The sequence below is a fragment of the Esox lucius genome, chromosome 7 (genome assembly GCF_011004845.1).
Source record: "Esox lucius isolate fEsoLuc1 chromosome 7, fEsoLuc1.pri, whole genome shotgun sequence".
Lineage (NCBI taxonomy): Eukaryota > Metazoa > Chordata > Actinopteri > Esociformes > Esocidae > Esox > Esox lucius.
Window position 1 is genome coordinate 8,486,574 of NC_047575.1, and position 27,085 is coordinate 8,513,658.

The 27,085-nt window shown below is 46.4% G+C and overlaps 1 protein-coding gene across 5 annotated transcripts in view; it reads right to left on the reverse strand.

Annotated features, from left to right (window-relative positions):
• Positions 1-27,085, reverse strand: part of ndst1b (N-deacetylase/N-sulfotransferase (heparan glucosaminyl) 1b) — a 97,901-nt gene that overhangs the window by 17,221 nt on the left and 53,595 nt on the right. The window contains exons 1-8 of one of the 5 annotated variants that reach the window (XM_034293132.1): positions 22,807-22,909; positions 9,436-10,412; positions 5,585-6,076; positions 3,795-3,882; positions 2,948-3,102; positions 2,432-2,617; positions 461-589; positions 144-326 (exon numbers count right to left, since the gene is read on the reverse strand). In XM_034293132.1, the coding sequence (XP_034149023.1) occupies positions 144-326; positions 461-589; positions 2,432-2,617; positions 2,948-3,102; positions 3,795-3,882; positions 5,585-6,076; positions 9,436-9,993 (1,791 nt within the window). In that variant the 5' untranslated portion in view covers positions 9,994-10,412; positions 22,807-22,909. Of the gene's footprint in view, positions 1-143; positions 327-460; positions 590-2,431; positions 2,618-2,947; positions 3,103-3,794; positions 3,883-5,584; positions 6,077-8,965; positions 8,994-9,435; positions 10,413-22,459; positions 22,633-22,806; positions 22,910-27,085 lie in introns of those variants that run through there. The other 4 variants (XM_034293131.1, XM_010866045.4, XM_029120870.2 and 1 more) reach the window with 4 other exon arrangements.

Sequence of the window (27,085 nt, forward strand, 5' to 3'; positions counted from 1 at the left end):
ACCTACCAAAGGCAAATCTGCACTGTACCAAGCAATGGCGACACAGTCAAATCATTTTTGGTTAACCTTCTGTAAAACGACCGTCTGGATTAAGATAGGCTGAGTAACATGGACTTATCGACCAACAGTTTACGCAGCCTCACCTGCCAGATTGGGTCCCTCTCCTCTGGAAAGATCTGGAAGTAGCGCTGTGCTAGCTGTATGGGGGCCAGCGTCTGCAGCCTCAGGTTGGTCCACGTCTGGAGGAACTTGACCAGGTTCTTGAAGGTGTACAGGCCGAGCCGGTCGTTCCCGTAGTTGGACAGGTGAGTCATGAAGATGCTGATCTGTGACGGACGAACAAGGCACAACATTTAGAGGTAAAAAGAAAGACAAGGCACTGCAGTCATTCCCCCCCCACAACACTTTCCCCAGTAGCGTTTGGCACAGGTGATAGTTGTGAAGGTGTGTCCTGTCTCACCGGGTTTAGGAGGACCGTGAGGAAGAGCTCCCCCCCATTGATTAGTTTGTCCAGCTCCTTGGGTCCTCCGGGATACTCGTTGTAGAAGATGGTGTGAGTGAACAGGCCACATGTCTGCCTTGGAAGCACCTAGGGGACATCAAAAACAAAAAGCTCAGGATATTATTTCGCTATACTTTTTCAGATGATGTGTTGTTTATATCACAGTGTCATCGTCTGTACCAGCCTTATTCCATTGTATCCTCCACGCTCTTTCTAAACAGGCCAATCTTTAATGCTCTGCACTCTTTTACTACCATGACTGATTTAGAACACGTTTTCTCAAAGCACACTTTGACACTTTGCAGCACACATGGCAAGCAACATGTCTGAAATACTGAATCAAAATCACAGTATTGAATCGGAAGGTCCCTGGTCATCTCCAGCCACATTAATTAATAATTGACATTAAGAAAGGATGCTTATTTAAGCGTACAAGTAAAAAGAATGTGGAAAGGATGCAGAGTGCACAAGAAAATTATTAATGTGTTAATAATTTAAATTATTAACGCATTCCAGCTCAGGTAGTTGAATATCATCATACCCATAAACAAGCGTGATGACACGCTTTCATCGCTGAGAATTAAGCGCTATACAGCCCACCTTAGTCCTTCAGAAAACCAGTCGCACAACTCTCACCCGAAACCCTCTGTCCTCAAGTAGTTGAAACAAAACACGAAAACACGGTCTGCCTCATTGCACGCCATCACAGGGGCTGGACAACTTAAAAAACATTCCACTGTCTGTTCTGCCCAGGTTCTGTTCACAGTGTTATCCATCAGGGCCTGCGATGTTAGCTAGCTGGGGCTGTGGGTAAAAATAGCAGCAAAAACAGCGAAGAGACGTTAAGGGAGAGAAAGGCAGAAAAGCTGAATATAAAGAGGGACTCTCCCAGGCTTTTCTCTCGATGCTTTTGAAAACACAGCCGTGGTTAACAGCTCCACGCTAACTGGAGTCACATACTGCTGATTAAGGGGGAAAAAGGAGCGGAAGAATAAAAGAGAGGGGGATAGAAATAAAGAATCAAATCAATGTTTACACCTCTGAGAATCTCTGCCAAATTCCTGGCGAATATTTCACAGGGACGTGTTGAGGTCGGAATTAACATCTCCGTGGCAACCTCACACTCCTCCACCAGACAATAAGGAAATAAAGAAATAATTGAAAACTGCTGGGTCTAGAAAAGGACATGTCAGGATGAAAGGGAAAATTCAAAGAGCATGTTGTGTGTATAAATGTATGAGGCATTCAAGCATACATTTACAATCTAGGCAAGCTGTTGTTTATGCCCATACCAAGCATATGGACTTAAAATTAGCCCATACTTCCAAGAGATACTGCACATATATTGGCCATGACAGCAAGATTTAACGTTTGTCTAAAAATGAGAATTCTCTCATCGCATCACAAGACGGCAGTTGTCTTTGTCGATTTTGACAGGGCTGTCATCGTCAGTGAGATCCGTCTGGTTGAGCGTGCTAAACATAGCAATATCCATTATGATCATTCACACCGCTCCTTCTGTCAGCTCACAGTATTCCCTGAGAACACAAAAGAGGGAGGGGGGGACGGCAATAGGACAGGAAAGCAAATTGCCCACGCTACCCTCACGGACGTGGCAGCGCGGCTACTTCAGCGCTACTGACACAGCCCTGTCCTTCACTCGACTCGCCACCTCATTCTCATGAGACTCACTAAACTGTTCAAAAACGCTGAAAAAAAGCTTTGGCCGATCAAACGCACACTAAGGATTTCAACACTCAGCCGCATTTACAAGAACACAAGAGCTTTTATCTATTAATAGGACATTTGATTTAATTTGATACCTCTGGTTAAATTGAGATCAAAACCGAGTCGGAAAATAATAGAAAGCTAACACTGACACAACTTCTAGGATGAATCTAGTGTGAGCTGATCAGGCAGAGTCCTTACGCTGATGCCACTGTGGTAGAAGCCTCGTCTGAAGCGGGCAGGTTTCAGGTGGGGGTACTCCTCCGTGCTTGTCACCCTGATCCCCCAGACCTTCTTCCAGGCGTCGTACAGCTGGACGTGGATGGGGTAGACTCCGGAGTGGTGGGGGGCCACAGCGTAGCCCATGTTGGTGGGGATGCCATGCTCCTGGGGGATGAGCAAATGTAAGTTCACCACCGTGTCTAATCCACCATCGCTGTTTTTATACCTTTTAAAATCAACCATGACATTGAAACTGGAATTGTTATTAAAATATAAATGTTTTTTTGTTTTGTTTTTACAACCCATGTCTTTATGGAGAAAGCGTACATTCACATTTTAGTCAGGCTACCTTCATGGTGTAAGTAAGGTTAAGCACCTTGATCACCTTTTTCACAGACAGATTCTTAACCAGCAACCTTTCGGTTACTGGCCACCCTTTTGGCCCTGCCGCAGCCAGAGTATATGAAATGCGCAGACACCCACCGGCCAACCTACCTGTGCAAACCTCCGGTTGAGCAGCATCTGTTCGGCCAGAACTGACTGGTTGTGGAAGAGGTGAGGTTGCATGTGGCTCCACATGTGAGGGAACCACCAGAACTCCTTGCTGTAGGAGAGGAGCAGGTCGTCCCCAACGTCCTCTTCATCTGTACCTGGATGACAGAGGCCCCAAGGGAACTGGGATTTAAGACAGGTGTAGACCGGGCATGGCCACGTGTGCGGTGGTTGTGTTAATAATACAGCTCGAAGGGTTGAGAAAATGGGAAGCACTGTTATTGTTAATTGAAACAATAAGAACACAGTCAGCCTGTGTTTTCATTTAATGATGAAGAATGGGGCTGGAATAATGAGAGGACTTAAATTCAGAGCAAGATATTTGTATGCAAGGCTTAAGCATCCGGTATATGCTATACTAGGAATGTTATATTAAATCATGTATTGGGGTGGTTGGTTCTTTTTGTTCATTACAAACATAGTAGAATAAGTAGCGGGCATTTTAAGGTTGATGGAATGCAGTATTAGCACTAAGCTCATGAGGAATATAAAAGTTCCACTCTTCCAGAATCAATTGGTAGCTATCATTATTTTATGAGACCCAAAATAGATTTGTAGCAACTAAAGATTCTTGCTTTAGGCAAAAACGTTAATGCCAATAGAATAATGTACACACTTACGATCAAGAGCCTGCCCACAAGCAGGGTTTGACAACTATTCAGCCTCCAGCCAATTTCTGTTGGAGCATCTCTGGAGTTTGCAAGACTTGGCCAGTGTTTCACATGAGACAATGTTGTGTAACCCTAGGTTCCACATTTAACAGCGAGTGACCAAATGTCTGTCCACTCACCAGCATGGAAGAACTTTCCAGAGAAGCCAAGGTTGAAAGTGAAGTTGGGGACGAATGTTCTGAGGTCATTCTGAGTCTCCAGCAGGGCCTGGACGGAAAGGAGGACTGTTACTACTGGTTCATGTGCATTCCTTAAAATCACGTTATATACGGACTCCCATAATTACAGAGGCTTTAAAAACAGTACATAATAATACATTCAGAACAATTTTATGATTTTATTATTTATTTGACATTATCAACATTATCAAGAGCCACTGTAAATCAACAAAAGGATTGTACTCAATCAAATCAATCAATCAAAATGTAACAGCAGTTGTCACAAAGCGCTTTACAGAGACACCCGGCCTTAAACCCCAAGGAGCAAACAACAGTAGTGTACTCAGTGATTGTACTCTAATATATATGATTGTACAACAAAAGGTGTAATAATATACACTGACAGTGGTACAGCAAAAGGCAGAAACATTTCCAAAAAGACCAAGATTTTTCAGGAATCCTGGTTGAAGTATTCCGGAGGTCTAGCTAATTCCCCTTCAAAATGTCCAAAATAGTGCTACCCTACTTCGAATGCTAGAACATATGCATTTCTTATCTGCGACTCTAGAAGCAGTGTAGTTAGCAGCAGTGAGCCCTATCCAGTCCACATACTCCCCCTCCCCCAAGGACAGAGCGACAAGTATACCCCCTCACCCTGATAAACAAACGCTGATGTGAGATGTTTATTTTGCCTCCGGCAACTTAGCATCTGTCGTCTCGCTCCTCTATACTTCATTACGTGGTCCACATTCACTTTGCATCTGGGTCTGTTGTTTGTCCTTTCTCAGCTCAGTCAGGGCCTGATTCATTTTTAACACTACGGCGGCAGGCAAGACAACGCTTTGATTGTATTTGCGTTTCACAACCCCCCCCCCCCCCCGTCACGGAACAACCCCCCGTCACGCAACAACCCCCCGTCGCACCGGAACGGGCCCGCTCAGAAGGAGAAGACGGAGAAAAATACGGAGAAGAAAAACAATAACGTGAAGCGCTGTCCGTATGAAATATTCATGGTGTAGGCAAGCCTGCGGATGCCCTTTAAACGGTGACTCATTGTCGCAGAAACGAAGCCGGTGGTTGAGCTTTGCCTCACACCCCCATGATTTGGTGGGGGGGGGGGTTGTTGAAAGGCCCGGATGACTAGAAAGGCTGGATGGACAAAGGCGGCCCCGTGGGTTGAGCGGTGAGGGAAAAAGACTCGGACGAACGCCGGGTGGTTGTTTCCTGACCTTTCATTGGTGTAAAAAATACAATAACACACATTCCATCTCGCTCTTTCACCTTGAGGGTCAGGACGGAGGCAGCAAGAGCCGTGGGGGGGGGGGGTTGGGGGGGGCTGTGATGGGAGACCGACCGGCTGTCACCCTGTCATTCAGACCCCACTCCCCCAGGGACAGTATGTTGGTGGCTGCACCTGTGGCCCCTCGTCACCTCCACCTCTGAACGGAAGAGCCGAGGGCTCGCCAGTACAAGTCACCTGGTTGTCTCGCTGCCACCCTCCTCCCTCCCGAGGTCCGCTCTGCCTCCGGCGCTGACACATGCACCGACTCACACAGTAAAACCATCTGGGAATGTGGATGCATTAGCAATTGAAAAGGGACTGCTATGCGATACGCTGTGTATCGTAATGAGTGATTACTCACCAGACTAAATGGAATTATAAACAGACATGCCTCGTGCCTGGGCACACACCCCCGCCCCCAGATAAACCTGCCTCCAAATCAAAGGGCGCTCCAACCGGGGGGGCTTACCTTGACGTCCGAGACCTTCATGCGGGTGCCCTCCTTGCCCACGAAGATGTCGTCGATGTCCACCAGCAGGTAGCGGTCCAGAGCTAGCGATAGCCGCTTGCCGGTCAGGAAGGCCACGGCGTCCACGAACACCAGCTTGTGCAGCCAGAAGTTGAGGTTGTTGCCGAAGAGCACCCGCTGGATGCCGTCATGGAGACCCAGGTCCTGGATCACCGAGGCATGGAGGGGGCCCCCCAGCCCCGTTCCCGCGCCGGACGGGCTCAGGTCGGGCAACCGGGTCCTGGCGAGGAGAACAGGCTCATAGGTGGAGTGGTTGGACTGGAAGACGGTCCAGTCCTCTCCGGGCAGGGGTCCTCGCTCCACCTCCCGGGCCTTGGTGATGAGGAGCAGGGGGGACTTGGGGTTAACGCTGCAATCCCTCAGGCCCAGGTTGGAGTGGAGAAAGAGCGGGAAGCCCTTCAACTGAGCACTGAGCAGGCTGTTCTCGTTGGCCTGGGGGTGGGGTGGGGGGGGATGGGTGAGGTCAGTCTCCTGCATTTCAGTCAACAGTATATTTCCCCCTGAAGCCCATGGCTCCCATTGCTGTGACAATGCTGAGATCATTCGCACACTTCATCGTGGAGATGACTGCGGGACCGGCAATACGTCACTAATTCCTAGTCCCAGTAGGACTGATTCACAGATTCTTTACAGGGGATGTAGGATTCTGGATTTGCCCTTAGCGTTGCCAAGCTTGGTTTTGTATGCTTGTTAATCTTTCATTTGTGTAAATTTCTGCAGCCCGGAACAATAAAAAACAGGCAGGTAAAGCGTCTACCCCTTATTTACCGATTTGCATTCTAAGCAGGAGCTCGGAAATGGTTTGCATGGACTGGTAATACTGCATTTGGCAGTTATCCACACAATCACCGTCACAGGCCTGGACTGTGAGTCAGCAGGAGATGGACGGACTCGCATCTAAACCAAATCAGTGAATCATCATTCAGATGGTTCTTTCTGCTCTCAGAGCCGCTGGCATTATCTGACTATGGAAAAATGGGATTAGCTTTCTATTCATCTGGGCGGATATTGAATTAAAGAATTCAACATGAACGTCAAATAGAACTAGGCAGTAGCTATACTGTTAACACGACGGCCGCTCAATCAGATCCCGGGACTTGAGAGGGTTATTACATTTCAGGCCTATCCCTCATCTACCCGGGGATGCTACGGGGTGATTGGCCAAATGCCCGCAAAACGGCGGGAAAATGGGGCAGTTCTTGTTATAGCTTAGCCTGAGGCGAATCATAGGGAGGACTGAGTAAAGCGCTGGTTCGGGAGAGGAGAATATATTCCAATTACACTGCGACAACACGATATGGTATATGGATATGGTATTAGGCTTAAGGACTAATGGGAGTATGAGGAGCTTAAAGCTGCCTCCACTCCTGCCTGGGTGTAATTAAAGGCGAAGGTGTGGCGTTTGTCAGTAATGGCAGGCCTCTCAGATTGGGATAGCTCTGTTCTTGTGCTTGCCCTTGCATGTCAGCTAGGCAAGTTGTGGCCCCTTGACCCCAGGACTTGTATTAGGTGAGGGTTCCCTTGAACCCGGCCAATTGGGGATCAGGGAGATTAACCTGTAAGCAGGTGTTACAGACATTCCCAGTAAATGCTGTCGATGTCGGTTCAAGCAGGGGATTGCCTTTAAAAGCTGCATTGTCTATGATCCAGTGTTCGGACAAGCAGCAGATAAATGTGAACTTGCTCAGCAGTGTTGCAGCGGGGCGGTGACCGGCTGAGCTACGAGCCATTTTGGTTGCCACTGTTCTAGGGAAAAGGGCCGGCTAGCGGCCAACCACAGTACAGCCATCTACCAAACACGGCCACAGCCTCCTCTGATGGATCTGTGTGTGTGTACGTTGTAATATACATGTACACTACTTGGTGAGACTCCTAGGTCCAACGACACCCTCAAGGCGGAACCTTCCCGCCTTTTACACAGTCGGGAGTCATTTAAAATTAACGAGCACACATTTCATTTAGACGTTTTTATTACAAACCACTGAGATCCCCCGACAGCTTTGGGGCGGACAGGAGATTCTCTGTGCTCACAGTCCATTTTAGAAAAAAATAGTGGATTTTCCACCTACCCGGTTATGTGATTTCCACAAACTAATCTAAAAGATGTCCATTCTCTCTGACCAGATCGCAAGCTACGCCTGCATATCTCTTAAAAACAGAATCGGTAAAAATGTATGAAAAAATGAGGGCGCGAATCTGTGGACTAATGGTAATGCTCCTGGCTCAATGCACATATAAGCCTCCCTGACGGAGGCTGGGGGTTCAAAACCCGTCTCCACCCCTCACCCAAACGTCGCAACCTCTCACCCCAACGTCACCTGTCTCCCTCCGAGGCCTCCAATAAAAAACAAGTCCAGAGAGAGTGACTGTCCTCTTAGAGCGGCGAGCTGATCCTCAGCAGGAAGGATGACGTGCGGTCTACATGGTAAGACCACCTGATGCACACCAAGCCAGAGGCAGCGAGCAGAGGTGCAATGTATTAGTCTGATTACTAATTCACCATGATGAACCATGGGTCAGAGTGAACAGGTGCTTAAACACACCAACATGTCGTCTTAAGCAATCAGCACAAGTGCTCCTACCGGGCTAATTAGCATCATTTCCGCAGCCTCTCAGGCATCTTGGTTTTAATTACCTTGGCTTGTGTTATTCTGCACAGCTGACTGAAGATTCTTCAGATTAATAAGCAATGTACACCGGTCTCACCAACCTGCAATCAGTGACTGGTTGTGTCCTTGAAGAATCCTATGATTCTATTACACACAACACTGGCCTAGGCGTTAACCACTGGTTTGTAATTGCAGGAAGGCTAGGTGTGCCAGGGAGGGGCAGCATGTTGAATCTCCAACTCCTATCTGTACATGCGTCCGACTGGATTTATTCTAATATAATATACCTTTTTTGTTTATTTATGTTTATTTATGTTGTGTACTGTCTTGAATTTCAATGCCTTTGACCAGGTCGTCATCTAAAATGAGATTCTGATTGTCACGTGACTTACCTGGTTAAAAAAGTACAAGTATCTATAAAGGCAAAGAGCAGAGCATTCCCTACAACTTACCTATGGTACGACTGAACAGCATGCACAGAGTCTGATTGTGAGCTTGAAAGACGCTGTCTAGGATTTTGGGTTTCAACCATAGTTTTTAGATTCTGAGCCACCTATCATTAAAACCGGAACTATTTCCAGCAGCCATTAACTACAGGTGATGATGCCCAGGCATTTGAACAAATGCCACCTTTAGCTGCTATGTACACAAAACTAAAACTAAACCTTAAAGAAGCCTACGATGCCCACTCTGTACTCCACACAGTACTAACCTTAAAGAAGCCTACAATGCCCACTCTGTACTCCACACAGCACTAACCTTAAAGAAGCCTACAATGCCCACTCTGTACTCCACACAGTACTAACCTTAAAGAAGCCTACAATGCCCACTCTGTACTCCACACAGTACTAACCTTAAAGAAGCCTACAATGCCCACTCTGTACTCCACACAGTACTAACCTTAAAGAAGCCTACAATGCCCACTCTGTACTCCACACAGTACTAACCTTAAAGAAGCCTACGATGCCCACTCTGTACTCCACACAGTACTAACCTTAAAGAAGCCTACAATGCCCACTCTGTACTCCACACAGTACTAACCTTAAAGAAGCCTACGATGCCCACTCTGTACTCCACACAGTACTAACCTTAAAGAAGCCTACAATGCCCACTCTGTACTCCACACAGTACTAACCTTAAAGAAGCCTACAATGCCCACTCTGTACTCCACACAGTACTAACCTTAAAGAAGCCTACAATGCCCACTCCGTACTCCACACAGTACTTGTCCAGCAGGTCTCTGTTCCAGGCATCCAGGTTGACGTACTTCAGGATGTTCTCGTAGATAACCAGCGTGAAACGGCCTCTGTCCTTGTCCGTCAAAGTGGGCATGTCCCCCTTCCCCGGTGCGATCTCAATCCGGTAGCGGAAGCGGCCAGACTCCAGAATGGCCACGATGTCCTGGCCCAGCTGAGAGTACAGGCTCTCCACGAACACCAGCACCACTGGGGCGGTACGCAACGCGTCTGACGGCCGGGCGGTGCGTGGGGGGAGCACCCGGGAGGATGAGGAGGAAGGTGTGGCGCCCCGGGGGTCGTCCCAGTCGGCGGTGCCCTCCTCCGGCCCCACCACGCCCCCGGCCGCCGGCTCCAGGTCCCGCTTGGCTCCGTAGAGGAAGTAGGCGGAAACCAGGACGCTGACCATGCAGAAGAGGAAGAGCAGCAGCAGGCTGGTCTGAAGGGTGGGGGAGTGGGCGTGACGCAGGAGCCGCCGGAGGCGACCGCAGGACAGCGGCAGCATCACCCCAGGCGGAAACAGTCCAAGAGAGCGCGGGGGCGGAAGAGTTCAGAAGACAACGGCAGAGTCACAGGTGGCAGAGATTTTTCTTCCAGAAAACAGTAAGCTCCTCCACATTCCATACTCTCATGTCACCATGGCAGAAGGGCGGTGGGAGCAACATGGGCAGGGGAAACCATCAGCGTGGGCGAGCGGCTCTCCGGCAGCCTCGATCCCCATCCACAAGCCCAGGCCCCCTGCCCTCCCTGCCCCCCCGACGACCCCCCCCCCCCTCGCGCTTTAGGTCCGGGGGTTCTCCGCAGGACCGGCGGGGGGGCAGAGTGGGCAACTTGGGGGTGAAGATGGTTCTCTGGGGTCAAGCAGGTGGTCCAACAAGGTGACGCTCTTCAGGCAGGTCATCCCAAAATCATTCTCCTGAAGCCCTGAAGGACAAAGACAAATAACACAGAGATTAGAATAGGAGAGTGTGTTTTAATTCCCCCCTCCTTTCACCGAGCACAAACTCCAGCTCAGTCCTTATTGTGGTTTGATGGCCTCCATTTTAAATACACTAAAATAGCCTTTTCTCGGGAGGCTAGGCCACCTTGCTCATAATAACTCTAACTTATGCCTGTGCAGCTGATTGTTCAAGGAAACACTGTTCAATCTGCTCTCAGGGACATCAACAGTGTAGAGGTAATTGAAGTTGCTGGGTAAACTCTCTTCACCGGACACAGTTAAAAATGTAAAGCTTCTGTTGCAATGCAGTATTGTTTTAATCTATTATGATTTATTTATTATTGATTCATTCTGACCAATGCTTCATTTAGAAAAAAAAGTCAACATGAACACATAATTGCCGTGAGAGAAACAAACTTGGGAACCACTGCACTAGATGACCAACCATCAACAACAAAAAACCAGAAAGCGGAGCATTCCAACCCAAGAAGATGCCGATGATAGTTGCAACACCAACACTTTTTCAAACCGTCTGACACAGGAAAATGTACAATGGAAAGCAGAACTGAAACCTAGACCCGAAAGACCACACCATTCAGACACTCCCCTTAGAGAGTTCCGGAAGGATCCATAACAGCACTACCACAGGCCTAGTCAGGATTAAGGTAATTGTACCGTGTATTGATTAACACAGGCTTACAGAAATGATCCCTTCATTCACCCCCCCCCCCCCCCCATCTTCACAAGAAGCGAAACGTACAACTGAAATATCAGAAACATTTCCATAAAATACATGCAGTAATATATGTGGTAATAGTTGAATGATAGTGTTCTGTGGTCATATGACAGAGTTGCATACTCCCTCTCTTTCACTGGTGTCACTAAGAAGCGCAATCCTCTACTAATCAAGCACATTGACTAACAATGACAGACAGGGGCAAGCTAAGTCCCTCTGTAATTTCCGGATTGCCACACTTCTAAATTGTTTACTTTGGGAAAACAAGCAGTGAATAGTGTAGGGAGGCCACTGTGCCATCTACATCGCAGTGACATACAGTGCAATCCACAAGTGTACGGACAGTTACATAAGTGTGGTTGTTTTGGCTCCGTACTCAGGCACAATTTAAAGGTATTTACTTCTGTAAACCATGAACCATGTAGGAAACTGAAAATGGGTAATTTAACATGAATCATTAATAAAGATGTCACATATTTAGCTTGTTTGCATTTGATACTTGCTAAAGGCTATGAACCAAAGACATCACCAAATGTCTTCCTCAGTGATGATCTGTCAGGCCTGTACTGCAGCAATCTGAACGTCCTGCTATTTCAGGGCAATTCAGTCTTGTCTTCAGCAAGTGAAACAAATTATCTGTATGAATCACGTCAGATGAATGACCTGGCCAGTCTAGAATATTCTATTATTTTAACCCTGAAAGACCCCTTGCTTGTGTATGTCTGAGGCCATTGTCCTGCTGCAATGTGAAATGTCACCCAATGAATTTCAATTGTTTTTTGAGGGGGGGGGGGGTGTGAGCAGATGTTTCTGTACATCTCAGAATTTATCTGGCTGCTACCGTCAGCAGACACATCATCAATAAAGAGTACTGGGCCATACATACATGCCCAAGCCATTACACTGCCTCCACTATGTTTTACAGAACAGAGCATACTGTAAGCTCTATGTCTTTCCATCACTCTGGTAAAAGGTTAATCTTCCCCAAATGTTCCAGAACACTGACACACCTAATGGCTACGTCTCTGATCCATTACTTCAGATTTTTCAGGGTCTTGATGCTCTGCTTTACTAACATTGACACTTTGCTACTCATTTTATGAGTCCAATAACAAACTAGACAACACCTAGAATCACCTGGAGATCGTCTGTTAGCTTTCATGCATGAACTAACAACACAATGACACACCAGGCAGAAGGCTGAAGAAACAGCTGCAGCGCCAGTTGTTTATTTATTTCTATTCTATGAAATGTGTACACAGTTCATGGTTAAAGGAAGTTAAGATATTTTTTTTATTTCAAATCAAACATGCTGGAATAGAGAGCCAAGACTGACACTGTCCAAATACACACAACACAAACTGGACTGTGTATTTAAAATATAAAAAAATATAGTGTTTACTACTTTTTTCTGAAAGAACAGAAGAACTAGTTTCGGGTTACAACAACAATGTAAAACGTACACTCACCTAAAGGATTATTAGGAACACTTGTTCAATTTCTCATTAATGCAATTATCTAATCAACCAATCACATGGCAGTTGCTTCAATGCATTCAATTTTGAGCTTGGCATGGTTGTTGGTGCCTGACGGGCCGGTCTGAGTATTTCACAATCTGCTCAGATACTGGGATTTTCACGCACAACCATTTCTAGGGTTTACAAAGAATGATGTGAAAAGGGAAAAACATCCAGTAAGTGGCAGTCCTGTGGGCGACAATGCCTTGTTGATGCTACAGGTCAGAGGAGAATGGGCCGACTGATTCAAGCTGATAGAAGAGCAACTTTGACTGAAATAACCACTCGTTACAACTGAGGTATGCAGCAAAGCATTTGTGAAGCCACAACATGCACAACCTTGAGGCGGATGGGTTACAACAGCAGAAGACCCCACCGGGTACCACTCATTTCCACTACAAATAGGAAAAAGAGGCTACAATTTGCACAAGCTCACCAAAATTGGACAGTTGAAGACTGGAAGAATGTTGCCTGGTCTGATGAGTCTCGATTTCTGTTGAGACATTCAGATGGTAGAGTCAGACTTTGGGCGTAAACAGAATGAGAACATGGATCCATCATGCCTTGTTACCACTGTGCAGGCTGGTGGTGGTGTAATGGTGTGGAGGATGTTTTCTTGGCACACTTTAGGCCCCTTTAAATGCCACGGCCTACCTGAGCATTGTTTCTGACCATGTCCATCCCTTTATGACCACCATGTACCCATCCTCTGATGGCTACTTCCAGCAGGATAATGCACCATGTCACAAAGCTCGAATAATTTCTAATTGGTTTCTTGAACATGACAATGAGTTCACTGTACTGAAATGGCTCCCACAGTAACCAGATCTCAACCCAATAGAACATCTTTGGGATGTGGCGGAACGGAAGCTTCGTGCCCTGGATGTGCATCCCAAAAATCTCCATCAGCTGCAAGATGCTATCCTATCAATATGGGCCAACATTTCTAAAGAATGCTTTCAGCACCTTGTTGAATCAATGCCACGTAGAATTAAGGCAGTTCTGAAGGCGAAAGGGGGTCAAACACAGTATTAGTATGGTGTTCCTAATAATCCTTTAGGTGAGTGTATGCCGGTCCTACAGAAGAGGTTTGAGAACCACTGCAATAGATAATGGTGATGGAGTGCTCATGATCTTCTTGAGGGCATGCTTAGGAAACAACCTGATCTTAAAGTCGCTGGACTTCCCTTCTTCCTTTCTGTGTGGCAAGTTCAGCGATGCCTTAGAAGCTCTAGGCATAAGAAAGCTCAACACAACGTTCTGAATAGTAACCGGTTGTCCTCGATAGTGTATTCCACTACTTCCTATTCCTCTCCTATTCTTCCGGTCCTCCTCAAAACATTTTATATAAAAAATAGTGTTTAAAAAAGTGAAACAAAAAAAATTGTGGTGTCTAGATAGATTTTTCTAGAAAAAAAGTCACTAAGCCGAAGAACTTTGAACCTGTGTGTCTCAAAAGCACAAGAAATATGTGAAACAACCCAATGTTGTAACTAGTTTGTACAAAAGCACAGTCCATCGGTCCCAAGTGTGGCACCATGGCAACAACAGAACTTCCCAGTGATGAATAGTACTTTAGCCCTGTCAATAATGTCTCCATCAGCATGACTCAGGAAACCAAGCACCCATCCAAGTTCACTTCACTGTATTAATGAGAATTGCTTGCTTACTGTTAATGTTTGGTCCTTTGGACCTTTTCAACTGGAAACGTCCCGACAAGCCTAATTTGTTCTGACATTCTGGTTTGAACTGAACACAAAGAAAAGTAAATGGTGCATAAGAGTGAAGCTAATGTCCACAGGTCTGCAAACAGAACTTATATTTACACAGGAAGACAATCCAAACACATACAGTAGGCATACACCGGTACACTCAACCTGCCCAGGCATAATCCACAGGGTTCTCCACTTAAAACGGCTGCACCTTCTTTTTTGTCTGCTTCTACAAAGGGCTGATTTTTTAAAAGGATGAATACGCAGGCTTAAAACAAGATCTGGTTCAAACTTTTGGAAATGGCTGAGGCGACGGGGAAGACAACAAGATCCAGCGTGCCTGCGGTGGGATCCAGCCAGGCGCCGCAGATCCATTAATACATGGAAGGTGGGAGGGTGTGTGGGAAACGAAAAGAGCGGCACAAAGAATCAAAGCCATGCAGGGGTACCGGGATAAAAATACACGACTACCAAAGCGAAGCAAAAGAGCACAAAAGTACATTTGGAAAGATGACTACATGGGCGAGGCGAGACCAGGGAGAAAACAGTGTTATCACTTCAAAAGGGTGTGGGGAGGGGAGCCTGTGAAAGACGCCCGAGTCCCCCTCCCTTTGGTGCTAGAGGAAGCGCAGCTGTTCACGTTCTAGACCGTTGGCGTGATCCAATACCCCCGTCAGGAATTTTAGAGGCGGGCGGGGGGAGGGGTGGTGGGGGGGCTAGTTTGAGGAAGCAACAAAGCCGCAGAAAATACCAGGAGGGGTTCTAAGGATGACGTGCCGGCATCCGAGTCCCAACCCCCCCCCCCATCCCAGTGTAAGCTCCATCCACAATACCTGTCACTTGGCTCCTATTGTGGCCCACGGAGGGACGTGAAGGCCTGTCACCATGTCATGTGGGTCAGGATTACAGGAAAGGGGGCTCCGCTATTCATCCGCGAGTTATTTAATATGCGTCCGGGCAGCCACTGCAACGGGAGTAGCCCGGCCTTTTAAAACGAGCAAAAGATTATGAAAACCCAGTATGATTCGGATGACACAATGCATTTGTCAAGTGAATCTGAAAAGGGGATACACCCAACAACCACCAGCGAGTGCTGAAGTGGCTGGGTCGTAGACCGGCCAGTTACTGTAAGACGGAGATGGATTCCACAGGGTTTAAAAGCTAAAGCACTTTCTAAGGTAGAACGTTGGAATAGCTGTGTCTTGTTCTTTCCTGACAGTCGTGATGAGTGATGTGAGTCAGAGAGCCTGTGGCAAGTAGCAGACAAAAGAACAGATCTTTTTCACTTCTCCTTCAGATCAATACACCAAGCTTTTCCGTGACATCAATTGTCTCATCGGAGAACACCAGGCTGAGATGACGGCAGATAGTCTTACAAGACAAGCGTGACAATGGCTTTCATGAGTGTTCTTTTTGTTCTATGTACCAGACTAAAACAGGGAGGGATGAAGAAGAAAAAAGTTTAAGGCACTGGGTTTGGGTGTGTATGGGACGCTCAGAAAGTAAATCCTTACTTTGAGCAATGAAACCTTTAGTAACAACAGCCCGGGCAACATTAGGGAGTATAGAAGCAGTGGCTAGCTGACAGGGGCACCAACACAATGTTTACAAAAATTGCTTTTTTGTCACGTTTCAGAAACGCTGAGTTGGAGAAGAGTAAAGTGAGAAATGAAGAAAGAAATGAAATTGGGGAAAAATGAGGACCTTGACATTTAAGAATAAGTCACCAATTCCCACACCAGCCAGTGCCTCTAACGTCCCACTTTCTTTACCCTTGCAGAAAAAGTTCCGTCAAAGTTATGGGCCTCCGGGGAAAAACAACACAACACACAGACACAGACACTTTTCCAGACGCGGGATCAATGCTATCACAAACCCCGCCCTCAGGGTATCACATACTTCATGCATCACGTGTTCCCAGAGAGACAGCACTACAATCCCAGCTCTCCTCTGACCCAGCAACATCTAGCACAGGCAATGGCCCTTACAACGCATTAGCTACATGACGAACAGAGTTAGAAGTGAGAGAACTATTAAGCATGACCTAGTTGATTCATGTTCCACAAACTCAATGAACATCATAGTACAGGAGGACAGAATTGGTATTTAATGAAGGCCTATTTTAGTTGGGTTATAATCCTGTCACTCATCAAAACCTTAGGAATCAGTTTTCACTACCCTTACTGAAGTAGTTCAACCTGAACACTGCTGTACCTTATAAAACATGATGCGTGAGTCAAGTTGATGAGGGGCTATGCGTTATCTAGAATATAATGCAAATGTGAATATTACTTGTTAGCTGAGTGGTACTAATCTTTTACAGAATTGCACTGTTTTCCGGAGAAGGCATAGCACAGAGTTGATGAAACCTCTTATGCTTAGGCCATAATCACAAAACAACCTACATGTAGTTTTGCATCATATGCATGGTATAGTTAAGCAGAAAGAAACGAGGGAATGTGGAATACGGCCAATAACCCAGGGCTAAGAGCTGTTCGTAGGCCCAGCGCAACGCAGCATCTCTGGACACAGGCCTTAGACAGATTATATTTGCTATAAACCACAAAACCCCCTGGGGGTTCTTACTGCACTTATAAACGGGTTTCAAATGTATTTTGAAATTGGGTTGGTAACCGGTTTACAAGAGCAATAAGGCACCTCGGTGGTTTGTGGTATATTGCCAATTGCCAATATACAAAGGATAACAACTGTGTCCAGGCACTCTGCAATGTGTCGGGCCTACGGACTGCTTATAGATGTGGTATATTGACCATAAACCTCACCCCCTCGTGCCTTAGTGCTTACTTATAAAAAAGGTGCTTCGAATTCTGAATGCTGATTAGCTGATAGCAGTGATTGGAGCAGTAAAAAGTGTGAGGTCATACCCGTGCTATACAGTCTCATATTCCACAGCTATCGGCCAATCAGCAATTAGTAATCAAACCCCCCGGTGGATAAAAGACTGAATACCACAGGTATGTCATCACATTACTACTTACTGCTCTAATTCAGTTTTTAACCAGTTTACAAGAGAAATACGTCATCTCAAGGTTTTATGGTATATTCCCAAATTTTCCCACGTGTAACAGCTGTGTCCAGGCATTCCGCAATATGTCATGGTGATGTACAACTCTTCGCCGTATTATACTGGCCATATACCACACCCCCTCGTGCCTTATTGCTTACAAGTACTATGGCTATCTGGAAATCTGAATTCAGGATCCAAACAACCCAGTTCAGAATGTCTGATAAACCATGGCTTTTAGCTTATCAAAATTCAGGACTCAAACTACATAATAAAGAATTTTATTGGCCTTCAGCCAATCCTAAACGAGTGTTCACATTGATACAGCATGCTCCGAGCGCTTTAATGTGTTTGAAACACTAGTCGTTTTGCTTCTACCACTGGGATTTTACTGAAGAATAGAGACTCGAAGAGCAAAGAGCCTAGAATATCAACACACTTAGAAGGAAACTGAGCCTGACTAGAAAGTGTCTTCCAGGCACGTGACGGACTACTCGGTGATATCATTTAAAGCAGAAAAAAAGGTTCAAAGATCTTCAGTGTTCAAAGGATCTCTGCGGTCTTGTTATCTCAGCCTGGGCTTCTTCTCAATCCAATCTGTCTTTTTCCTTTTTAAATTGGACAGCGGATATTGGCTACCCGAATTAAAAAGACGCAGAAAAGAATGGCACCGTGCCTCAACAACCCCAAACATTAGCAAGCCACTGATTGGAGAGTGGGCCCCGTAACAGCGGAACTCGTCCAGTAATAAGCACCGTGGGGAACAGTGCCGGGGGGCTCCGACTACAAGACAATTCCTGGCCGCTGGCCCTGGGTGGCCGGGCTCGCAGGACAGCTTTCTCTCAGACTCAGGCGGCGTCGGATTCACAGAGCGCACTGAGGCCAGACCCCCGTGGGCCCGGTGCCATTTCCCATTCACAATGACAGACATTGTCTGAGGCGCACGGTGACAGGCCTGAGAAATCCGGTCCTTGCTCATGCATGATGGGTCAGCAGACTGAGACTAATGCAGGTTTTCGTGGCCTTTTCCCTTCACGCCTCGGCTTTGGGTCCTCACTGTACACCCCGACAGGAGTTAGGGTGGACCCAGTCAATGGAGGCAGAGGAGCAGGTCGACTGGTGGGGCTCGGCTACAGCGAGACGGGAGAGAGGCATATTGTGGTAGTGGCCAGAGGAAGACAAAAGTATTCTTCACAAAACCTCCGGAAAAAAGTCAGGCACTGATGTCGCCTCCCGTTTGGGAGGTTATGTAAATTCATTAAAGTGTCTGTAATCAAACCAGAAATAAATGTTCTAGTTACACTGAAAAGTAGAGAAAGGAAACATTGGAGAGTTTAGTGAACAGCAAGGAATGGGCTCATTATGGTAATGCCTGCACTCTGTAACATACATCTGCAATCCACTGATTATGTGCAATTAGCCAGACTCTGTATCCAAGGCGCCGGGATAGTTAATACTAATAAATCAATTGGTGGGAGTCTTTGGACTAATTACTATCATCACAGAGGCCTGACTCATTTCACTAGAAGTGGTGAATGTTTCTGAATCACCACAGCTCTGGACTGTCTGGGGTACCGGCGATAGACCACGGTTGAGGTTCTTAGACTGATTTGTTTAATTAGCATTAGGAACCACAAGGATTGCTACAGCTAATCACAGCCAACCCAGGTAAACAGCCATCACAGAGGGGTTCACGCTCACTAGATGAGATAGGCAAAGTAAACATTGATCACAACACAGTAGGTAGCCTATGTGCATTATAATGGGAGAGATATGACTGATCCTTTCAATTACTCTACCAGCCCGCTACAGTTAATCATTAGGTAAAATACCACCTGTGGATAAGCTAAGTAGCTTCAGTGGTCCTAGTACTCCTGGTTGAGAACCACTGGACTTGCAGATCAGAATAGACTGCAGAACAGACCTATGTTAAGATATTTGAAAAATGTAGAAGTCTCACATGGGTGTAAAAATCAGGGTCCATCAAAACATTCATCAAGAACATACATACTGCTGTCTGTGTGGGACATAATCTGTACTGTACATATGAATGACAAGTAAACATGTTAAGTAAACTTAAAAATGTTAAGTAAACAACCGGACATCAATGGCATTTTCGCAAAACAGATCTAATGGCAAAACTTTGACTGGTTCCACTATTTCAGCCACCACTTCCAAGAAGCGACTCAACCACAGCCGTATTTAAAAGGTGAAACTTTGTCCTATATGTGACACACCACAAAGTCTCCCCACCCCACATTTATGTGATATATTCTGGGGAGAGCAAGCAACTGGCAACCAGTTAGGGGCAAAAAAAATGAGATTGTGATCAACCACCGAAACCTCGTACTGAAAACCAATTTTTTACAACCTCTTATTAAGGAAAGATACACATATTTACATTTACAGTGATTAAATATGTATATACAGGCATAAAGGTCTTCACTGAAGTTAAAAAATGTATGTCTTTGGCAAAAAGGTTGTATTTATGAATGAACATTTATAATGGCTAAGACATGCTTACATACTTGCATTGCTTATTCAAATTGCTAAACTAAGCCCTAGAGCAGGACTGTTCAATGTCGGCCGTAGAAGTCTTAGAGATACTTCTGATTTACATCCTTCTAATCAGGGAGTAATGCAGACCTAGGATGTAAAGTGAGCGTGATTAACTGCCAGAAATAAACAACACTGTAACATCCCTGCCCTTGAGCAGGGATTCCCAAAAAAGTGTGTGTGTGTGTGTATATAGCTATGTATATTCTATTTTACCCATCACAAAGGGGTTACCATGAGCAATTACATTTATTATTTCTATCGTATTAATGTAAGAGGCCCTTTTATATACACATCGCTCACAATACAAACTTACAGGAGACACTGCTAATTGGCTCCCAAAATCAGCTGAATTAAAGCAGTATTAAACCAGTTCACTTTCAAACCAACTCTGCCATTTTAGCACATTTGCGATACTCCATTTACTTTAGGTTTGAGAAACTTACAGAAGTTTTCTGGATCATAAAAGAATAGAAAAGCTATTTAGATTCCACAATGCTTTCCTAAACTACCTACTGCTTGTTTTCTCACTGTCAGCAACCAGGGATTTTGTTTGTTCATGTCTGCTATTGTTTGTTTCAAGACAAATGGTCGATATCTTAATGACAAGAGTGGAGGAGGACGCACCATTGGCATTGTTATATTTGACCCCCCTGCCACCCCCCACCCCGTTCTAAGAAATAACACAAGTCCATTTATCAGATAATATACATTATCTGATATACAGACTTAACTACATCTTGTTTAGCCTATCCAAATCTGAATGTCTTGTATTGCTGTACAATGCTGAAAGTAACTAAAGGCAAATGTCACTGAATGTCTTACTTCAAGGACATGTTCATGTTGGCATACTTCTGAGTCAGAAGAGCATACACATCTGAATCACTTCATCCAATAAGCATTCAGACCTTTCCAGACAGGGACATCTGGACCCCAGGAACAGCTAATGAGGATCCAAGTTAACAATAATCCCCAGTGCTGACAATTCCACAAGAATTTACAGGTTATGTCTGTGCATTTAATATGATATGCCAGGAATGTAGATAACATGCTTTAAATAAATAAATACATATCTCAATCTTAGTATACACACACACTCAGACATAAATACACTGTGTATCGTTAGGCAATAAAAGTCAAAGCCAGAATGCTGTGCACTGCCTTTCATACAGACATACATTTAGTGCAGTCACAATTCCTGCTGTCATTTTTTACTTTTACAGATTGAGACTGTACTAACGACTATTGATGGTCCATGGGGTTTATTAGTCACCTTGGGGTCTCAGAGGCACCATGGATCGTAATCCATCTGAAGGGCCCCGATCAGAACAATCTGTGGAGGGTGGGGAAGCATAATCCTAAATCTCTAATCCTGTTTATCTACCAGATTCGCAAACGTGACAGATGAAGAAACAGACCGAGCGACCCCAACCCTGAGACTTGATCTCCGGCATAGATGGACCCGGTAACTACTCTCAGTAACCCATAGACGGACCCGGTAACCACTCTCAGTAACCCATAGACGGACCCGGTAACCACTCTCAGTAACACATAGACGGACCCGGTAACCGCTCTCAGTAACCCATAGACGGACCCGGTAACACATAGACGGACCCGGTAACCACTCTCAGTAACACATAGACGGACCCGGTAACCACTCTCAGTAACACATAGACGGACCCGGTAACCGCTCTCAGTAACCCATAGACGGACCCGGTAACCACTCTCAGTAACCCATAGACGGACCCGGTAACCACTCTCAGTAACACATAGACGGACCCGGTAACCACTCTCAGTAACACATAGACGGACCCGGTAACCACTCTCAGTAACCCATAGACGGACCCGGTAACCACTCTCAGTAACCCATAGACGGACCCGGTAACCACTCTCAGTAACACATAGACGGACCCGGTAACCACTCTCAGTAACACATAGACGGACCCGGTAACCACTCTCAGTAACACATAGACGGACCCGGTAACCACTCTCAGTAACACATAGACGGACCCGGTAACCACTCTCAGTAACACATAGACGGACCCGGTAACCACTCTCAGTAACACATAGACGGACCCGGTAACCACTCTCAGTAACACATAGACGGACCCGGTAACCACTCTCAGTAACCCATAGATGGACCCGGTAACCACTCTCAGTAACACATAGATGGACCCGGTAACCACTCTCAGTAACACATAGATGGACCCGGTAACCACTCTCAGTAAACCATAGATGGACCCGGTAACCACTCTCAGTAACACATAGATGGACCCGGTAACCACTCTCAGTAACACATAGATGGACCCGGTAACCACTCTCAGTAACACATATAAATCTGGTTGACCTCCAAGACATTGATGTAAAAATGGCACTTGGTCAATATAAGCCAAAGGGGAACCCGTGAGAGCCTTTCCTGTAAGACTGCACAATCACTTAACTTCTCGATGACGCCGCTCTGCAGGAAAAGCACTGGCCCCCGTACCTTGTGAAGCGTGTCTGAAGAGCTTGATCCTCAAACTGCCACCTCCGCCTCGAGGGCCCTCCAGCCCATAGGGGTATGCTCCCTGCCAAGCCAGCCAATGTGTGCTCTCCTCAACTCTCTTTGCTGGTACCTCACACCAGACTGCTATGCTCGGAGAACCACGCCAGGCTCCGATCTCTCTCTCTCTCTCTCTCTCTCTCTCTCAAACACACACACACACACACACACACTGCTGCTTATTGGCGGCAAACACTGACAGCGTGCCAAGCAACCCGGCCTGTCCAGCACAGACGGTACCACCGCTGCCCTGTCGGTATGGTCCCTACGCCAGCCGTTGGAGGACTTACTTGGCCGGAGATAGCGTTTCCACCCCCGCGCGCGGCATGGCTGTTGTGAGCGGCGAGCCCACCGTGCTGCTTATCTAGCGGGCAGCTTTTGTCGTTGTACTAATCTCCTGTTTCACTGGGACGGTGCTAACCCTGTGAGCTGTACCCCTGACATAATCTCCCCCCCCCCCCCCCACACGGCCCATTTTGGAGGTGTCCTGTTTGTCTCCTGAAATTAAAAAGGGAGGGGTGGGGGACAGGCGAACACGCCCGCGTTGTCGGAGATAAAGACGATGCGGAGTCCTACGTGATACCCCGCCGCCGCGAACACGCCATGTCGTTTACTGAACGGGCTTCAGTAGAGCAGCGCAAAAACACAAAGCGCCGAAAGAGGCCAGACAGCTGAAACGAGGACAACAACTGTCTCCGCGACACTGCAAAGGCACCAGTCAGGATATCAGGAGCGTCCAACAATCACTTGGCTGCAATAAAAATGCAGCATTTAATTGGGTCTCACTCGATCCATCTGTGATTGCGTGAAACACAGTGCCCACAGATGGCCCGACAAGGAGCCAGATAAGAGAGACAGCCGGATTCCAACTACAGCCGCTGTGGCTAGCTGTGGAAATATGGGTAAAGCCTTCGGTCACACTCCGAAAACAAGAGAAACAATGGTGGGAGGCTAAATCATTTGGATGTGACTGAGCCTGCTGCATGAAAACTCACTGAAAACACAGTCACTGAAAGAGTAGGACCATTAACATTCCCTTCATTGAATACACTCCTTATCTCAGCCACTAGAACCACTACAGGTTGAGAGCACAGTAAAAGGGCTTTCTGTGCTTTTTCCTAATTCCATTCACTTTGAAAAAGGAGAGGATAGCGTAGCAATGCGTGTCCTTTTTATGAAATTGTCTTTTTTTCACCTTCGTCTTGCAGTGGAACAGGAAGTAGCTGTGCAGCTGCCGCAAGAACCTGGCACTTCAAAAGCTGTCTACCTTTCGATTTGATGTCACTCGACGATGCGCCAATCATTACTGTCTGTCACCTCAATTAAAGGCCAATTCACAGCAGAGCCAGAAGAAATGCTCCTCTTTCTCAATTCCAGCTCATCCTGTTGAACCCCCAGAGGACCACCTCTACAGCAGAGTTAAATGGACTCACATTTATTTCCTCACATTGTTACAGTGCCTTTAAGTGTCCCGGGTGTGGACAGTAACATAGGGCTCAGGGGTGACAAAAGGATTTCAAAATTCAACTAAGGGCAGGCATAGTGTTTTTGTGTTGTTGACCCATTTATATTTGTCAAAATCAATCTACCCAGGTCTGCTCTCACCTGAGCCTTTCCTTATCCGCAGGTAAAACCCGCTGACTATGATTTCCATCCCCCTTCACTGTCTTGTCGTAGTTCCCCCCAGAGAGCAGAGCCGAGGCAATTACTTAGAGAAGTGCAATAGGAACCATTTTGTCGTTCTGTGTCCACTTTTTAACAGGCTATATTGATTCTGGGGAAGACACCTCAAGAGATATGGCCATAAATCTGGGGGAAGAGAGCGGATTGGGGAACACGACATGTTTCTTTGTCTCAGACAAATCGACACGGTTCACTACAATGCTTACTGCGCGGCACTAAAAGTGGGCTGTACATTTCCACACAAACCTTTAGGAGGAAACTGTATAACATACCTCTTTTGTTACATGTAAAAGGAAAACAAATACTGAAAAACAATGTATTTCCAAAGGAAAGAACTGTAGCGTGTTCCTTTAAAGTAGCAGTAACTTCAGCCCGGGACTCCTGCGGGAGGAGTCCATGGACGTTGGAGGAGGATGTTAAAAGCAGCAAACAGACACACCATTTTAGGGGGGATAATTGGAAGCAGTGTACGCCCAATCACCAGCACGCATGAAGGGGGTAGGCGTTCTGCGCCAAGCCCAGATGCTTGGGAGCACCTTCGTCCCTCTCCTCTTAATTAGGCTGCACAACACGGAAAAGGCCATGTTATTTATAGCTGCTTTGACTGCAGACAGACAGCACCCGGAGACAGTGGTAGGCTGTGGAAACGGGCAACGTCCCCTTCGTGAACGCTGGCAACCTGAATCACGTTCGCTGCTGTTGTCGGAGTTGTGGGCTGCACACCTTACATTACTGGGTTGTGCGGTTGTCCTACCTAGCTAAGTTAAAACGAAGGCGCCGACTGTCAGTCTGGACGCAAGTGTCGGCTAAAAGTTGCATTTGAAAAATGCTCAAAGAGGCTGGCTGTCGATGGAGCATAGGCGTAGCCGCCACGGTGAACTAAAAGATAACTGTGAATGCATACTCCCCAGCCCCTCCCCCAGTCCAGTATGAGACCAAAGTCTTTACGCGATCCATTCATAACCCTCCTAGTGCCATGACATTCTGGACATTCCTTTGCCCTTGACCTGGAAGGATTACGGCACACATCGACTCATTAAACAGCTTCTGTCCAGTGGAGCCCTGCCGGACGGCTGTCTGAGTGAGGAAACCACACACACACACACACACACACACACACACACACACACACACACACAACTGATGTAGTGAAATCCCACAGCTTAAAGTCCAGGGCCACTGATTGGAACCAGCTGCACAAACATCACGTTGCCCATTGTTTTATTTGTTGGTTTAAATAAGCAAAAGGAAGCTTCCGATGCCAGTGATTAGATTAAGGCTAACGAGGGTGAGACTTAACTGGATTGCCATAAGCATGGGTGTGCAGATATGTCCATGGACCGGTGTGTAAGAAGAGTGAACAGCATATCTACCTCAAACCCAAAGAAAAGTAACCATCCCCTGTACATTTCATCATGACCTCTGTTAATTGGATCCTTTAAGACACACAGGAAGTTTGAGGAAAAGGCGATATACTCAAAGGGCTGATACCTAGCTATTGAGGGTGAAGGGGCCCAGGTATTTCATCGACGCTGCTCTCTGCAAAGATATGTGAGGTCACTCTCCCCTCACGTTCCTCACTGGCATTCTTAAATAGGTAATTCAAGATTTCAGCATTGGCATAGTAACAGTTTGATCTTGATCAGTTTTATGGGGAAATGCAGTCAGATCTTAAGTTACACATCATTGGTTTGGAATTGCCCACAGTTATGTTTAGAATGAGGTACAGGGAGTGAATTTTAGAGCATGGTGTTGAACAAACTTTGACAACCTGTGTTTAGTTTCAAGCGAACCACATTTCGCCCTGAGGTGCAGCCCCTTTTGAGATTTGACCACATGAGGGATAATTTTGACCATTCGAACAAACATTCGAAAATCTCAAATGAATTTGTGATTTTTCCCCTTACAGTAATGTTATATTATGAGTATTCTGTTCGGTTATGTAGAATGTGGTGGTCATTATGTGGTCTTGCAGGCATTCACTCAGCTTTGATCCAACTTCATTAAAGGTGCACCATTTACAAGGCTAATCGGTTCTCTGGGCAGCCGAATAAGCAGAGCTGTGCAATTCAGCACTTGCGCAGAAGCTTCTGGGGCCTTTAGCTGCCAGGAAGAACGGTTCCAGAGAGGCCTGATTCGCAGCAAGTCCGCTCAAGTAACTGGCTTGTCTTTATACTCAGGGCCATTGTCATTCTTTGAATTTCCAATTATTTAGCTCCCCTCATCAGCTTTAGTTAGGTGTCTAATTAGACTAAGCTTCGATTTCCCTTTAACAGCAGGCAATTCAGAGGGACGACCCAACATGCAACAGGGATGGACCTCTGTGGGAGGTCAGCGTTAAGACAGATTTCTGCAGAAAAGGCTAGGAATGCAAGCAGTCCTCAGAGCTCGAAAACAAACTAGGAGGTGCCACAAGGCTGCAAGGTGAGAATAATGGAAACCATGTTGTGCACCCCCCCACCCACCATACCCACAGCTTCAGCAGAAAGCCAATTCACTGAATCTATTTCGGTCCCTGCTGGAACCAGTACAGACACACACTTCCTCGTTAATCTTCATTTGGGCGAGGTGGGCGAACAGACATCACCTGATATTGGTAACCTTATTACAACCGCCGTGAAAAACGACACAGACAAACACAAAAGGATGTTCCGAGGTGACACCCAATTCATTCCAGGGGAATGCGCGCATTCTTTAACCCGGGGCAGGAGATTAATAATCATCGCTTCTTAAAATGAAGAGAGGAGGGGAGATAGAGGGTGTGTATACACGCGTCTCTATCGAGAGGCCCGATGCAGCAAAGCATCCACACTGCACTAGTGCTTTTGTCAGCTTCTATATCCCCTCTAGCAGCAGAATAGAAACCGACAGCGAATGAGAGGAGAG